The 17169-nt window shown below is 39.1% G+C and overlaps 1 protein-coding gene across 1 annotated transcript in view; it reads right to left on the bottom strand.

Moving 5' to 3' along the window:
- Nucleotides 1-17169, bottom strand: part of LOC121338003 (sodium channel protein type 5 subunit alpha-like) — a 33688-nt gene that overhangs the window by 9262 nt on the left and 7257 nt on the right. Inside the window, exons 7-18 of the mRNA XM_041408533.1 lie at nt 14673-14730; nt 13860-14001; nt 12592-12789; nt 11108-11290; nt 10020-10421; nt 9171-9297; nt 7184-7422; nt 6647-6847; nt 5542-5895; nt 3419-3856; nt 2401-2547; nt 1137-1257 (exon numbers count right to left, since the gene is read on the bottom strand). Of these exons, the coding sequence (XP_041264467.1) occupies nt 1137-1257; nt 2401-2547; nt 3419-3856; nt 5542-5895; nt 6647-6847; nt 7184-7422; nt 9171-9297; nt 10020-10421; nt 11108-11290; nt 12592-12789; nt 13860-14001; nt 14673-14730 (2610 nt within the window). The remainder of the gene's footprint in view (nt 1-1136; nt 1258-2400; nt 2548-3418; nt 3857-5541; nt 5896-6646; nt 6848-7183; nt 7423-9170; nt 9298-10019; nt 10422-11107; nt 11291-12591; nt 12790-13859; nt 14002-14672; nt 14731-17169) is intronic.

Genomic DNA, 17169 nt, shown 5'->3' on the forward strand with positions numbered 1-17169 from the left:
GGAAGGCAGGAGAATGTGAAGGCATGGCCAGGAAACTTCTGGGGGTAGGACAAAGTCAGTGGTCACAGTTATTGCATCCTTGTTGTTGGTTTTCCCTGTTTTACCGAGAGAAAAAAAATTGGGATACATCTAGTTTAATTTGCCTTGTAGCTCCTATTTATATACACAGTAGGTAGAGCCCCTTTGGACAATTTTACATTATTTCAAGACATTTCTGAGACACTGGACAGGCTCACTGGCCTGCTGTTGGGGCACACAAAACTTCAAGGCCATGGGAAAAAGTCTTGATGTTACAAAAGTCCTTCTCAGTTTCTGCACACTCTTTGGAAATGCTGTATGAGCTGAGGTGCTCATGAGATGAGATGCTGTAACCCCAGCATAGAAAGCCACCAAATTTGTCAGGATTGATACAAAAGCCAGTGTTGTTACATATTAGGGTAGGAAGAAATCATATAAGCACTGAACACACCCTAGAAAAACTTGCAAAGCTAGATACTGTCAGACAATTTGAAAAGACTCCTCAGATTATTGGATGATATTTAAGGTCCTTTCCAACCCAAGTCGTTCTATGATTCTCTCTAATCATCACCCTATAGAAATTCAATTCATCTTAGCAGCTTCTTTTGCTTATTTCACTCCTTTGTTTGAGATTGCTCATGAAATGTTATTCAAGGAATACTCTTACTGCTGCAAAGTATTAATAAATCTGATGTGCCAGGTGACCGTTGCCACGTGAGACCTGATCCCACACCCTTCTCTTATGTCAAACCCCCGGAGTGGCTTGGTTGTGTCAAACTGAGTGAAATTCCTCTCATCTCACAATCCTATTTTTCAGAGTGGGGTCTCTGCCACTGCCCATATCTCACTTGGAAGCAATTGGCTTTTAGAGGAAAGGGTTATCGCACCTCACAATCCTATTTTTCAGAGTGCCACTGCCCATATCTCACTTGGAAGCAATTGGCTTTTAGAGGAAAGGGTTTTATTTTTCAGGTGTCTCAGTTTCTGTGTTGACTAGATAGAGACAACTACTTAGCTTTTTTTCAGATAAGTAAAATTAACTGAAAAGGATCTGACCCTATTGGCTCAGCATCACTAGCAAAACAAGATGAGTTTTCTCATTTCCATTAGAGTCTTACCTTCTGGAAAACATTGTTCTGGAGTCTTGAAGTCTTCAGAAAATTCTGGCATCTGTTTTAAAAGATCTTCAGGATTTGTCAAATCCACTGTGCTGACTTCAGAAGAGCTGACACTGTCCAACTAGCAAGCACAGTAATATCAATTATTGATTCTAACTCGGGTCCATATGAATAAATTAATCCATTAAAAAATAAAACTCAAAATTGAAGTTTTGGTATGCACTAATATTACAAGTATTGTTGGTAATGGAATAAAACTTTTGATTTTAAAAGATATAAGCTTAGACGTACCAATGGGTGCATTCAAATAGAGGCCAAAGCTCTGTAATTACAATATCTATCTACATGAACCAGATGTAACTGCCTAATCAGCTGGGAAACTGAAGAGCTTTTAAATTGCATATTAGTGAATGTAGCTCTCAAAACAGGAGAAATTACTTGGGTTAAAACCATGAAACATCCTACTTCAAAGAAATCAAGAGATTTATGGAAAGATGCATTTGTACAGGAGACCCAGATAAATAAATCCATTACCATGCCAGGAACTGAGCACCCATGACAGTATTTAGGAAGTAGAAATTGGAATCATACCCTGTATTCTTCAGTTACAAAGCTTTTTGCCCCCCCATTAAACCAAAGACAATATTATGAGTCAGCTGTTTGTTAGCAATTACTTTATGCTTTTGTTCTTTCATGTTTCCATAATGCTGCTTTTTACTTCTTTGAATGTATTCTACATTCAACATTATTTTAAAATCGCTGTAAACTGGTAACAACAGTCTTTAATGACATAGAATCTCATTTCAAGCATTATGTTTCTTGAATCCAAGACACTTAGGACACAAGCAGACTTGATGGAATTTCCCACCTGGAAGCTTATCTTTCTTAATTCTTCCTTTTTTTTTCTAATTTTCCTTTTTCATGGAGTCAGAATTTAACACATGGAACATATTAGAGAGTATTTTATAAATTATTCATGATTACTACCAAAATTACATCATAGTTTTCCCATTTCTACACGCTCTTTCCTATACTATATATATATATATATTTTTTTTTTCTTTAAAACAAATAGAAAACCTTTGATTTTGCTCACAGAATTCCAGCTCCAGTATTGGCTTTTGTTCTGCCAGACCAGATACTGCAAGTTCAGAGCTGCTTCTGGCACTAAACTTCTCTTGGGTAAATCCCTGAACAGAAATATGCCTGTGTTTGACCAGTATTGAAAAATTAACATCATTAAAAAAAAAAAAAAAATTGTTACCTCTTTTTCTTCTGGTGATGAGAGTTCACTCTTCCTGTCTTTTCCCAGAAAAAGCACACTGAATTCTTCAGAGGAAAATCCCGATCCTTTACTCGAGCTGCCTGAATTTTTTGCTCTGTCTCCCCTTTGCCTCAGGTGATTTTCATCCTGAAATTAATCTTTGGATTAGAGGGGTTTTCTTTTGCCTTTTTAGAGAGCGCACAAGTCAGAGGGGAAAAACCAATAAGCTATAAATTTCATTTAAAGTGGGAATCTCCAGACAAGAGTTATAACAAATGATCATTTTGAGTCTCTGATTTTACCTAAGGATAGAACTTTTCCCCAACAGAGCAAATTAAGGCATTTTAGTGATCTATTCAAAACTTAAATGAGAATTCTTACATAGGAATTAAGAGGGAAATTTAATATGGGAAATTGTGATACCAGAATGACAATTGTGATTGAAACAGAACTGAAAAATTCATAGAGCACAAAGAAATAGGGTAAATATATGATGTAGTATCAAAAATATGTCCTTAGTAGAGCCACTCCATACTTAAACTCATGCACTCATAATAATTACTACATACTACACACAGCAAGGAAAAATACAAAGTAAGGATCAGAGCTATCAATTCATATTCTGAATCCATGATAATGTTCTGTACACAGAACATGTATTTTTGCTCTTTTGTGCAAATAATACCAAAACAGTTGGCATGATGCATAAATATTTACATTAAAAAATACAAGTTCACCAAGGACTGCCACAATTACCTGAGTGTGCACCACAGCACATCAGCTAGAAATCCTGCAAAAATTTTCTTTTAAAACTATGAAAGAATCTTAATTTGAAAAGGTCCAAGGATTTACCCCTTGCTGTAAATATTTTTACTTTTGGCTCTAGTTCAGAACTTTGGAAATGGATCAACATCTCCCACCCTGTTCTGGTAGAAACTCTTCTCCCACCCACCCCTCCCCCTCCCTTCATCTCTCTCCACAATTCTACTGTTCCAACACAAACGAAGAAATCCATCACCTGCTTGCTGCATTCTGTGTCAGTAAATGTGCTCAGTTTATCATCATCCTCGAAACCCTCACTTGTGTTCTCTGCCTCAGCAATAGGGACACAAACAAACACATTGGGACTTCTAACAAAATCTTCAAGACCTGGGCACTTGTCCCCGTTTCTCTCAATCCATTCATTATTGTAATTCTCTTTATAAGTTTTTGGCTCTTCACTCTTGAACCCAAGTGAGTTCTGTGCAGTCAATTTGATTTTCTTCTTGTGCACTTTCTTTATCTGCCTGAGCTTCCTACAGCAGGCATCCCACGTCACGCTCCTGACAAAGTGGAATCCCTTGCGGATGCGAGCGAAGGCAATCCGGAGATTGTTCATCTCTCCATCATCCTCTGTTGTCTGGAGACTGTCAGCACTGAAAGAACTCAGCAGCAGTGCAATGAAAAGGTTGAGAACCTGAAAGCAATTGAAATAATTATATATAGAAAAAATTAAAGTCCAGAAATTAGCATTGGAAAATCTGAATTCCAGCTTTGAAAAAGTTGTGTCTCCTGAGCAAACCAAAACAAGGTGATAAGGAAATGGCAGTGACTGATCACATTGTGGTTGATGAAATTAACTTCTCTATCAGAAATTCCAATGTTCCCATTCCTCTCTTCTCAAAAAAATGTAATTTAAACTACAAAAGAGAACATAACTGTGTGCCAAATGCATTATTTGTTGAAAGCAACTTTTCAAAGGTTAAAGCAGTAACATTGACTCATGTCCTGTCAGTTTAACAATTGTCTCTTCATTATTCAAATTACAATTAAATCAGGCATCTGTGGAGGTACTTCCAAAATTCTGAGAGATCAGATTCAGGCCCAGAAATTTCCTCAAATCTGCCACATTTTCACAAAAATCAAAACCAAGAGAAGCTCGAATTTTTCATTTTTAAGTACCTTCAAATAAAGGAATTTTCAAATCTCCATTTGTTTTTGTTGTTGTTGTTGTTTGCTTTTAAGGCAATGTGAGAATTTTTTTTTCACTACTATTTTGGTCTATTTTTTGGTCTAGTATTTTATTAATGGGATCTGTGTATCTTAATTTTTGTCATGGCAGAACTGGGCAGATAACACCTCCAAGCCATCCAAGGACCACAGGCAGTGGAGAATCTCAGCTCTCCAGAGATCAATTCATCCCATCTGTCTTAGTCATTGACTTCAGGCTGGAATAAATCTCAGTCCCAGATACCTCTCTCTGCTTCCTTGGACCATAAGAAAGCTTGGACAAAAAGTGGGGGCTAAACACTTCATTGCTTGACAGTTAACATTAAATTGCAACATAAATCTCACTCACAGCATTTCATCACTGTCATCAATCCTTGCAGTGTGGAACAGACAGGACATTAAATACATTTTTAGGATTCAGCCACAGAGCAGAGATTTCCCACAAAGGTCTGCCTAGAGTTCAATATGTTCAGAATTTTTTTACAATTAAGAGAAGCTTATGAATGAAGGACATGAGGAACGAAGTTACTAAAAGAAGATATTTATGATTTGGGCATCAAGAAAGGACAGCACAGGATGAAGGAAGGCAGGCTGTCCCTTGTGTCCCAGCATAGTGTGTTGAGGCTGTGTAGGTTATGCCATTGCAAGATCTAGCTCTTGGATATAAACGTACTTTGAGATGCCTAAAAATAACCCTGATTTTTGTGGTAGCACTGTAGATTCTGCCATTTGCTGACAAATAATTCAGTACTTGCATGAAGTCTTAATAAAATAAATAAAATTGATTTAGAGAGGGACTTAAGCACTTGGCCTAATTAATTCAAACAGGTGAGCCATAAGCCTCACTGATTATTTACATCCAAGTCCCAGGATGTGGAGGAACTTAGCTGCCTGTGGTGTATTTACTGCAAAGGTGTTTCTCGTCACGTTGTCACATGGAAAGGTCAAGTGGTGCTGTGAGCAAAGCTCACAAAATGGGAATAAACAGAAAATGGCTCAATGGTGAAAGGAAAAAGAGGATTTCACAGACTACACCATACACAGGTAACTTTCCCACCTGTTTTTAGGGGAGCTATCTTTTGTTGTCAGAACAGCCATTAACTGGAGTCCAGCACAGACAGGATGAAGAGAACAACACATTGTGAAACTTACCACTAAATTTCCTATCACCATGACCAGCAGAAAGACAACGAGGCACAGTGATGGCTCAGCAACCACCATGCAGTCCCACATGGTCTCAATCCATTCTCCACACAGAATTCGGAAAATGACGAGGAATGAATGGAAAAAGTCCTTCATGTGCCAGCGTGGCTTGCAGTCTTTGCTTATTTTAGTGCAGTTCAACACATAACTTCTCCCAAAAAGTTGCACCCCTACTATAGCAAAAATGAAAATGATGATTGCCAGGACGAGGGTCAGATTACTCAGTGCTCCCAGGGAGTTACAAATTATTTTAATTAGAGTGTTTAAAGTTGGCCAGGACTTTGCCAGTTTGAAGACCCTCAGCTGCGTAGCAACATAAAACATAGTGTTAGACATTGGTAGAGATAACTCATCTTTGCACCATGCAAATCCTACAACAACCAAATTACTGATATTCTGAACTATTCCAGCAACATTTGTGGCACATTAATATTTTTTTAAACTATTTGTAAGTATTTTTTCTCTTGACTGGGCAACACTGCAAACATAAACTAATCACCTCATAGAGGACCAAACTAACTTGAGACCCTGATAAATGCAGGCAGGTGTCCATGCAATTCTCTTGATGTAGATTATGGTGCCTAATTTACATGTAGAACAAAGGACCCAAAGCTCAGGGACTGCTGCCATAGCACTATGAAAAGAATCTATATTTTGAAAAAGCAATTTAAATCAGTCCCTGGTATATGAAGTAGATACCTTAACATAATTTCACATCTCTCTTTAAATACTGTTTATTTCTGTTTGTACTCCAACACTTTTTTTCCTAATCTCCTGTGCTAGTTTTTAATTATTTGCATCAGTTTTATAACATCTCCATACTGGAATATTTTTTCCTTTGAATATTTCTCAGTGAACTCAAAAGAAATACACTTCTTAATCTCTGACTCTAGCATCACAAGGAGTTTGAGTATGCTCTTTAAAGCCAAGACAAGGTAGTAAAAATAATCGAGGTAAAAAAAAAAAATAATTTCTTGCCTCCTAACTGCAGAAGTATTCTCTATGAAATTCACAAGATAAAGTTTCATACAACTGAGCATGCGTGAAGCATTACCAGTCTGAAGGATCGTAAAACTGACAGGGTTCCTCCTTTCCTCCTTTCTTTCTTGCTTTTGTGTTTGGGGAAACTCAGTTCAATTAAACTCAGTGTGACAATGACACTGTCAAAAATATTCCAGGGCTGCTGAAAATAGTAATAGGGATCTAGAGCGATGATTTTTAAGATCATTTCTGCAGTGAAGATTCCTGTAAAAACCTGTGACAAGGAAACAGTAGCATCAGCCTGAAAGTAGCCATGAATTTATCTTGTCTTTAGGTCACCTTCCCTCAAATAACATTCATGGACAGGTTAATAAAACCCATGTTTATCAAGTTCTAGTGCACTTTTAATTAAAATGGAAGGATTATTTTCTGCCTTTTCAGGAGCATAACAAAGTGTATAAAAAAATGTGGGAATTGTCTGTATTAGAAATAAAGTCTATAAATGCAGGGTTTGCTAATTTTTACTCTCACATTTTATGTTTCAAGTGAAAACACACATCAGCCAACTAAATAATTCTATAAAAAGCCACATAGCTGAGAATTTGCTTACCAAGTTTCCTATTTTAAGCATGAATTTAAAAGTAGGTGACATATTATTGTGCTCCAGTGCCATGAACAAAGTGTTCATCACAATGCAAACCGTGATGGTGAGATCAAAAAAAGGATCCTTTATGAAAGAAGCCACTTTTCCCTTGATTCTCAACCAAAGTGGGCAACAGTCCCAAATCAGATACTTTAAAGCAAAGTTCTTCAGGCGTGGTGGGCATTTCTGCTGAGCTTCTTCATGTTCTAAATGAAAAAGAAAATCCTTCTATCATTAGTAATCACTAAGCAAGATGGTGGAACAACAACTTCAAGCATTCAAAAGACCAGAGAAGGAAAAGGAAATCTCTCATCTCTCACAGAGCCTCCTTGCACTTTTTACCTTTCATGTGGTTCTTACATTAGCTGATAAACGTGAAATAAAAACTCAGAGAAAATGCCAAATTCTTTTGTGAATTCAAAAGCCTTTGGAAAGGGTTTTATTTGTCTCAGATTGGTACTACAACCATCTGGCAATGCAGATATTTGTGATTCAGGGGCCTCACCACAGCTTCTCATGCTCCTGCAGGACAACAGAGCAGCTACAGCACTTCCCACCTTGTCCTCACATTGTCTGGGACAACCCAACGACTTTTTGTCTCCCTTGACCCTCAAGGCAGTTTAAAGAATCAATGGTAGACATGGGAATGCTGACTCTGGCAAATCGAAATTTCCTGAAATTTGGCCTTTGGTCTTTCCTATGGGAAAGGTCACACCCACCATTCCCCAGCTGATGCAAGTTGAACACATCTCCATTTTCCTCAAGTAGAACTTGGGACAGAAGCCGTTTTGTCTTTGTCATTTTCATCTTTTTAATCAAATCTAAATCTCATAGCTTTTCTTTCTTCACCATTAATAATTAATTAGCGCTTCAAAATACTTTTGACCCAGCTTAAGTCCTGTGCAAATTCATTGACTAACTGGAACTGGCTTTAAATACAAGAAAAGTAAGAATTACTCATCTGGTTTTCAGGGACCTGGAAGCTTTTCAGAAATAGATGAGCTTGGTCTGACTCATATCCTTTTCTTAATTGGACCTACCCTTATTTCTTCCCTCTGTTTAATTTTCATTTCTTCTCCCCTGGGCTCAATACCTACATCTGTACCCCACACCACTTATTCCAGAGTGATCACTTTGACTCAGTCCTCACTCCAGGTCTAGCTCTTGTCTTCCACTAGAGCTACAAGTCCTGTTCCCCCCCAGTTCACAGCTGAAACTGTGCAACAAAACCCAGATCTTTGATGAATTACACCGCAATGCAAAGCTCAACTGGATGTGTTGCAACCATGATTCTCCCAGGAAAAAAATATTTTAAAAAATTGAGAAAAGGGACCTTCCTGCCACAGGTACCCCCCTGTTCAATCCCATACTTGTGGTCCAGGAACTGGTGGCAGAGCTTCTCAAATGGGCCAAAAGAAAGCAAAAGTTCCTCATCCTGAATAACTTGGATTGAAATTTTTCAGCAAGATCTGCAACAAATCTATCAGCCATCAAAATAACTGTCACTGATTAACTCCCACCAAAAATTCCCTTGGGAAGGTAAATTAAAATTATTCAATATACAAAAATTGCCACAACTAATTTTAGTTGCATAATCTTATTAATTGTTGAATTCTGCATGCCTGTGAATCCTCTGAATTCTATCACTGACACAAGAGAAATCAGAAGAAAAGTGTCCCAGTCCTGCAGGTCAGATGATCAGAAATATCTTCCATCCAGTCTCACCCCAACCCCCTTCACTCTCTGTCCTAAAAAATGAGCTTTTACAATAGGCAAAGAACGTGTTCCAGTACAGAGACTGTGTAACACCTGTTTTTGTAAAAGAAGTCCAAATTAACAATGAAATTCCTAACTACTCACCCACAAATCTCTGCTAACCTTTAAGAAATATGTTTTTTCCTTTCATGGCAGCATTACTTTAGGGTTGAAATAAACTTAATGAGGAACCACTTACCCTCCAAGACACTGGTAATTATGCTGACTACACTTGCTGCCCTTTGTCTCTGAAGAGCCTCGTTAAAGTACTCCACTGACAGATGAGGAGGTAAATGCATCATGCTGCTCTCATCATGCACAGCTGGCTGTTCAGAGAAGTAAACACGATTAGGGAGATACCACAGGGGTGAAATGAACCAGGACGTGATGATGGGTAACTGTGAGAGTTAATAGGAACAATGACAGGCAGCCAAATAAATGTACATTTTTACAAGATGTAATAGGTGGTGAGATTGAAGGTCCTACTCTCTTATGGGGCTGCAATGAATGGATCCTGCAAGCATGTGACATGGGGCAAGCACAGCCTTGGAAATGAGTGTATGAGGGGAAATAGGCCTAGGAATTATTCAAGAAACTAATGGAAGAGGAGAGAAGTGAAGGATAAATAGGGGAAATTTGGGAACTTACAGTCAAAGCTGCTGCATGATGCTAAAGGGGCTATGAACAAAAGAAAAATCTAAAAATCATGGGTATTATTCAAAATTACACCCCTGAGCAGCATTTGGGATGAAAAGGGTGACTTGTAATTTCAGCACTAGGAATCTTTCAAACTATGTTAGTACAATTAATGAATAGCAGAAACAAGGTTTAAAACAGGAAGGCCAAAATCTAATTTTCAGGAAGCATCAGACTAATTAAAAACCGGTTTCTACAGACAACTGAAAAATTCCCACATCAGCATGCTTGAGTTCACATCACTGTTTGCCATCAAGGTGAAACCCTTAAAACAACAAAAAACCCCAACCCTGCCACTGATCGATAAAGCATCATATAAAACATATATTTAAAATATTATATTTTTCCTCACCAGGTTCCCCTTTCCTGCATCTTCCATGACTGGTGGAAGCACGGCTCCTTCAGAGGACACAGGATCTTGGCTGTGCACCCTGCTGCTCCCTCCTCCCAGCCCCGAACCCAGCCCGAGGTGGTCGTCCAGGTTGCCCCCCTTGCTGCTCCGCGCACAGTTCGGGGTGGCGGGGTGCGAGCTGTGGCCCCGTTGGCTTTGCAGGCTGGGCCGTCGTCCCATCTGCGCCCCCGACAAGGACCGGCAGCGGGGTTTGTGTCCCCCGGCTCCCGGGGTGTCCTCGTCGCCGAGATCCACTCTGGAGGCCACCTCCACCGCGGGCGTTTGGAAGTTGAAGACGCTCCCGTGGCTCAGCCGGCGCTTGGCCTGGCTGGAGCTGGGGCCGTACACCAGGCCCAGGAGAGACTGGAAGCCCAGGAAAAGCAAGACAGAGAGAGCAGAGTAACATCACAGAGAAAATCTGGGGGAGCCGTAAAGTATTGGAGCTTCGTCACGTTTACTGTCGACCACTGCAAGTCCAAAACTCTTATTTGATTTAGATTTTCCAGGAAGGATTATGTTTAGATTCTCAACGGCAGATAATAAAACTTTATGAGCTGTACCAGCTATTTTTGAGATAGCTGGTACAGCTCATAAAGTAAGTATTTATGTAAGTATTTTTGAGATAATACTTACATTTTGTACTTACATTTTAAGTATGAAATTTTATACTTACATTTATACTTACATTTTAAGGATGAAATTTTTCAGAGAATGATGGTATAAAAGCTAAGTTCTAGTAGTCATTCACTTCTTTTTATTATATATTCTTTATATATATATTATAGATATGTATTCTTTATTATATATTCTTTTTCTTTATTATAGAAAATTTATATAACTATTTTAACTTTGCTTTCATCCTTCATTTATAACACTTCCTTTTCAAATAAATTTTTTCATCTAATTCTTCTTTATCCCAACATTTGTTTATTTTAAAGACTTAAGAGTGATCTGTGTTTGTAATGGGATTTAGTTTATACTTTCAAGTCATTAATTTTAAATTAAAATTAGAAAAGCTGTAAGGATCTCAGATTCAGATAATAGATTACCAACTTTCGTTGACTGTCTGGGAGCTGTGACTTGGGAAGTTCTTCTTCTTCTTCATTTTCTTCTCTCCCCAATGACTTATTTCTCTTTTTCCTATTGCTCCTTTCTTTGATTTCTTTGGGTGACAGAGAAGAGGCTTCAAAGGAGCTAAGTGACAGGATATCAATCCCTTTAATACCCAATGACTGAAATTAAAAAAACCAAACATGGATGATAATTTTGCTGGGTGCTTTGAGAAAAAGCAGAAAGAAAACACTTCTGTGCTCTATATTACTATTTCCTGATAACAATTTGTGTTTCACAAAACTCATTAAAAATCTTCAAATATGTGATAATGCTAAAAGAGGAGAGAACTTCCCCAGCATATGGAGCACTGAACAATTTGCTACTTGCAGTGTGTTATATGATTATAAGTACTGGGCCTGCCAGAGGCAAAATAATCACATTATAGCTCCTACTCCTCCATATGGCAAATTTACTTACAATAAAAATGCTCAGTTTGAAAATAATGCAGTAGAATATTTCCTTTCCCCAAAATAAATGTCCAAACTGTAATAAAAGTCTTTCTTTTCATTGGGGATCCTTGGGACTATATTCACAGCATGGATGATTTTTCTTCCCATGCTGAATTTAGAGTGATATTTTTAAAACACAGGAGTATCTTGTTCCAGAAGCTCCTATGCTATATAAGTTACCAAGAGGCTTTTCATTCAACCACAATAGGTTTTGGCTCAGATGTTATTGCAGCAGAATTACTGTATGTTTCTTTGCTCAGGAGCCCAAATGACAAAACAGAATAAAAATTAATTTTAAAAAAGCTAAATTTTCTTTTGGAAGCTGCTGGTTGATGGAATTTTATGTTTTCCAGATTTAAAAATACTGATTTTCTTAAAGTAACGTCAACCTTTAATGCTTTTTATCCAGAATAAGAGTCATTGTTTCACAGGAAACATACACAGCTGAACAATGAGTGGTTCTGCTGCTCCAGGAATCACTAATTTCAGTAAATTATCACTTGCTCCTCTTTCCATGAGTGGTTTTTATATACAGCTATACACAGGGAGCAATGTTTTTTCTTAGGTCTGGGCAACCTGGTCTAGTGGAAGGTGTCCCTGGCCATGGCAGGGGCTTGGAGTGAGATGATCTTTAAGGTCCCTTCCACAGAATTCCCAGAATGACCAGGTTGAAGGCACCTTGAAGATCATTGAGTCCAACCCAGCCCCAACAGCTCAACTCAACCCTGGCCCCCAGTGACACATCCAGGCTTTGTTAAACCCACCCAGGGATGGTGACCCCACCCCTCCCTGGCCAGCCATTCCAGAACTTTATCAATCTTTCTGTAAAAACTTTTTCCTAATATCCAACGTATACTTCCCTTGGTGCAGCTTGAGACTGTGTCCTCCAAACCTAAACCTGCCCTTCCATCCTAAACCTGACCAAAACCAGAACAATGAGACAAACACTTGCAAGTGAATAATTTACATACCTCTTGCTCCTTCTGCAGTAATTCCATAGCTTCCCGAAATTTCCTTTCCTTTGCCTCGGTTTCAGCAATGGTGGCCTTGTTCTGGTCCTCGTATGCCATTGTTACTACAGCCAGAATCAAGTTGACTAGATAAAATGAGCCCAGAAAGATGACCATCATGAAGAAGACTACATACACCTTCCCAGAAGCTCTGAGGGTCTGCAAGCAACACACCCCAGAGATAAGCATTACCACAAAAAGCACCAGGTAGGCTTTCAGTGTGTCTCTGAAATTCTTCAAAAGCACTGAGCTTCCTAGACACAATGTTTCAGGAAGCTTAAATGGAATTAAAAATTTCTTTGCTATTCTTCCCTGTCTTCCTCCCTCCTCGGATACCCTCAAATTGTAAATCCTATGAAGGCAATGGAGGAGGCATTTTTACATTTTTGAAGGACAATAGAGAACCCTTTGAGGAATTTTTTCCAAGAGTAGAGTGAAAGAGCTGGGAAGCACTTCAACAACCCTTTTTCAGCAGTTACAGGCAGAAGGAAGGCCTGTGAGCCTACCAGGACCAAGCCCTGGAAGAGTACACCATAGGTTCTGGACATTCCGTAGTTAGGGCGAGAAGAAAGGAATTATGGGAGCAGCTATGCAGATTAAGTTATTCCATATAAGGTGATGTTATGAACCCTGCTTTCTGATTGGTTAGTCTTGGGTTCTATATAAGGTATAGTTTCTGTTTCTCTTTGATCTTTGGTTCCCTGCCCTCTATATAAGTTTGTGTTTGCCTCATTTTGTGGTCTTCTGGAGTAGCTTCCTACAGTGTACAGCTTATGTTTTTGTTGTGGAGTTATTGTTAGCACATCTTTTATTTTCCTTTATTAAACTTCGATTTTTGAGCACTCCTGTTGTACCTGTCCCTGTTTTAGTTACTGCCACACTCCCAGCCGACCCGCTCCTGGGATTGCGCCCGCCGCCAGCAATGAGGGTTCATCCAGCAACACCCTCACAGATGAATCATTGATTGTACATCCCATTAAACATGGGATTTTTTACATTTTTACATTTTAGAAGGACAGTACAGAACCCTTCTAGGACTCTTTTCCAAGAGCAGGGCAAAAGGGCTGGGGAGCACTTCAGCATCCCTTTTTCAGGAGCCACGGGTAGAAGGGAAGACGTGGGCTCGATGACTTGCAGCTATTGCTTTTATTTGATGTTTCTTGTTCTCTTTACACATTTTCTGCTTCAACTAATGAAGATCAGTTCTGAGCCATGCACAAAACTGGTACCTGTTGGTACAGACGCTCCCAGTAGTCCTGGGTCATCAGGCGGAATAAGGAGAGAAAAGCCCAGCCAAACGTATCAAAACTCGTGAAACCATAATCAGGATTTGGCCCAATTTTACAGCATTTATAGCCAGGAGGACAGTCCCTAGAATTAATAACAAAAAGTGGAGCTCTTATAAATGTGCAGATTTCAAGGAAAACTTCAGCTTTATGTAAGAGTTCTGATTATGTTTCAGGTCTGCAGTTCATTAGAGTGCAAAAAATTTTCTACTCCAGGTAGTACTGTCTGGAAGGAGGGATGGAAAAAGCAGCACCCACAATCCAGAAACAAAGGAACAAGACAGGCTGGAGTAGACCACCATCCCAGGACAGCCCCCTCATCACCAATCCTCATCCCCTGCCCCTCATGCAAAGCAGCCACATCTCCCTCCTTGCCCAAACCTGCCCTCTGAAATCCCTGTTTTGTTTTTTCAGTTTAATGCTCATGACCCTTCAGAGAGAGGAGTGTCTGTCCTGTGCTATACCTCAGACCTTTCACATTTTCAGTTCTCTCATACATCCGTGGAGAAAAGGAAGACAACACTTCAGGAGAGTCTAAAAGACTAATTAGATCTGAATAAGCCAACTGCAAGTTCATACTTCATTCCCTGTAAGACTTAAATTATCTGACTGTTTGCTATACTTTGTTTTCTGTGTTCCTGTTTCTGCATTCAAGGAAAGCTTGGATTTTCTGCTTTTGTCTCACATGACTGAGCAAATACAGGAGCACTGAGGCAGAGAAAACTTCCAAGGAAGAGATAATCTTAAGTCACTCACCCAGCACCAGGACCACACAGCAAAATGTCCACAGTACCGTTTTTCCTAGCAAAGTCATCTATTAAAAAAAAAAAAAAAAAAAAAAAAAAAAAAAGGAAAAAAATTAAACCCAGAGCACTTTCTAGCCTGAATCCTCTATCACTTAATATTAGTAGTGATGAGTAACCAGTGACCTGTAAGAGTGAGTGCACAGGTTTCCCATGCTCACATTAAGTGCACCAGATTGCAGGATGCCCTGGCCTCATTTATAAGCATGCATATGTGTATGCACAAATTTCAGACTGAAGGCACTCCTTTAATGCAGAATTCTTATAGTTATGATCACTTTGGCTACGTCTGTATAAAGAAAATGAAGAATTGGAAGACATTGGTTCAAAGACAGAATCCCAGAGTGGTTCAGGTTGGAAGGGACTGTAAAATTCATCTCATTCCACCCCTGCCATGGGCAGGGACACCTTCCACTGTCCCAGGCTGCCCCAAGCCCCATCCAGCCCAGCCTGGGACACTTCCAGGGATCCAGGGGCAGCCACAGCTTTTCTGGGCACTCTGTGCCAGGACCTCACCACTCTCTGAATAAAGAATTTCTCCCTAACATCTAATTGAAATGTTAAACCAATCCAATATTTGCTAAAATATTTTCCAATATTTTAAAATGTTGGCACAAACTGGCAGAGTTCTGGCCCGTAACAATTACCCCTCTGAATGTGTGCAAACATTGCTAGGAGTAGAATAGACCAGTTCTGTTTCCAATGAGCAATAAAAAAGTCCAGTTCTGAGGGGCAAGAAAGAGTATTTGGTTATGTGAATATCCACCACTGCTGAGCCTAACCCCACCTAGCTGAGAAATGCAGATTTATCCATTAGGTTGCTGGAGCTGTGCCCTTTCTGAACTCTTCCCCTATTTCTCTTAGCATTAGTTACTCTGTTATCAGCAGAATCAAAGTAAAAGCTTTAGCTAATAGCTAATTATCTCCATTAAGGTCTGGATTTATTATCCCAGATGTAAGGGAGGTCTCACATCTCCCTGGTGCTTCTCAAGCCTCTTCTGTGCTCATCAGATAAGTGAGCATGATTCAGAGACACCTTTGATATCAGCTCTGCCATACCATGTAAATACCCTAGAAAGGAATTAATCCCTATCTGGGCTACTTTCCACTGGAATTTTGCTCAGCTCCACTCCTGCAAACTGAAAAAAAGTTTTTTAAAAAATATTCAGTGATTGAACTTCAGAGAACCACAATAACATATAGTTCTCCATGTGGGAGATGGGAACATCCCATGAAATCAGGAAGAAAGTAGTCCATAAAAAATATATAAAAATAGTTTTATAGAAAACTGAGCTTATAGGGCTGTACATCCTAAATCCTATAAAAAAGTCATCTACCAAGCATTATACCTGTCTGGGCTCTCCTGTTCATTTGGCATAGGATTTGAACAACACAAAGGTTGTGAAGCAGCACAGATTTTATATTTCTCAAGGTATGTTTTCTCCATACCATTGCCTTTGTACAGCTTCAATGTTCTGCATATACTAAATATAGATCCTTTTGCTTCTTGTTCTTCAGCACAGAAAATCAGCATTTTTAGCCCAACTTTGTCTTATCCATGGTCTCTGCTATGGTGTTCTGGTCAGTGATTGATTCCTGTTCAAGTTTGCTTTCAATTACAATTTTTACAGCATTCTGTACATGTAAATTATTTGGTTTTTATGTGTGGTCTTCTGGTAGGAACCAAAAAAAAAAAAAAAAAGGTTTTGCTCAAAAATCTTTTTTATACGTTTTTCCCCTGGACTGTGAAGTTATTGAAGAAATCCTGTCTGAACAAATCTCCAACACAGAGTGTGGACAAACAGAAATTCTGGGTGACTTTTCATGTATTTCTAGAGTTCCCCTGGGAAAATTCTTCTCTCCCTGTGCAACTGCAGTGTGTCTGAGCTCAGTGGGAGAGATTTTCTTCAGTGATGAAGCTTTCTTCATATTTCTGGCTCAGACATTGATTATTTTGAGTCTGTTTTTTTCGCATATATTGAGTCTTCTCCTTTAACACAAGGGTTTGCTTTGCTATTCTGGACTGCATCTTACAGTTGCTCCTCTGAGAATGCTTCGATGCATTTTCAGATCTCTGCTCCATGGTTCCATCACCAGTCTCAGCCAAGGTGTAAACATGAAACATGTATTGTAGATATCTTAATGTAAGACATAAAATAAGATATATTTGATGTCAAGAAGTAAGTAATTTGTCTTTTCAAAAAATTCCTCTGTTTTAAGCTGAGGAGCAGTTCTCACTGAGCAGGAAAATGAAGATGCATGGGCTCTTCAGCCTGTAGTAAAAGGTGAACTTTGGGGAATTACAACAGAGAACGAGCTAATGCATGTTTCAGTTATTGTCATATCATTCAGAGAAACAGATCTGGATGTTACTGGAAAATTTGGGAGTGCTTTTTCTTATAATGAAAGGAAGGAGAGCATTTCTGGATGCCTGTGAGCTGCTCTGGCAA

This window comes from Onychostruthus taczanowskii, unplaced genomic scaffold (assembly GCF_017590055.1).
Source record: "Onychostruthus taczanowskii isolate IOZ18803 unplaced genomic scaffold, ASM1759005v1 scaffold3, whole genome shotgun sequence".
NCBI lineage: Eukaryota > Metazoa > Chordata > Aves > Passeriformes > Passeridae > Onychostruthus > Onychostruthus taczanowskii.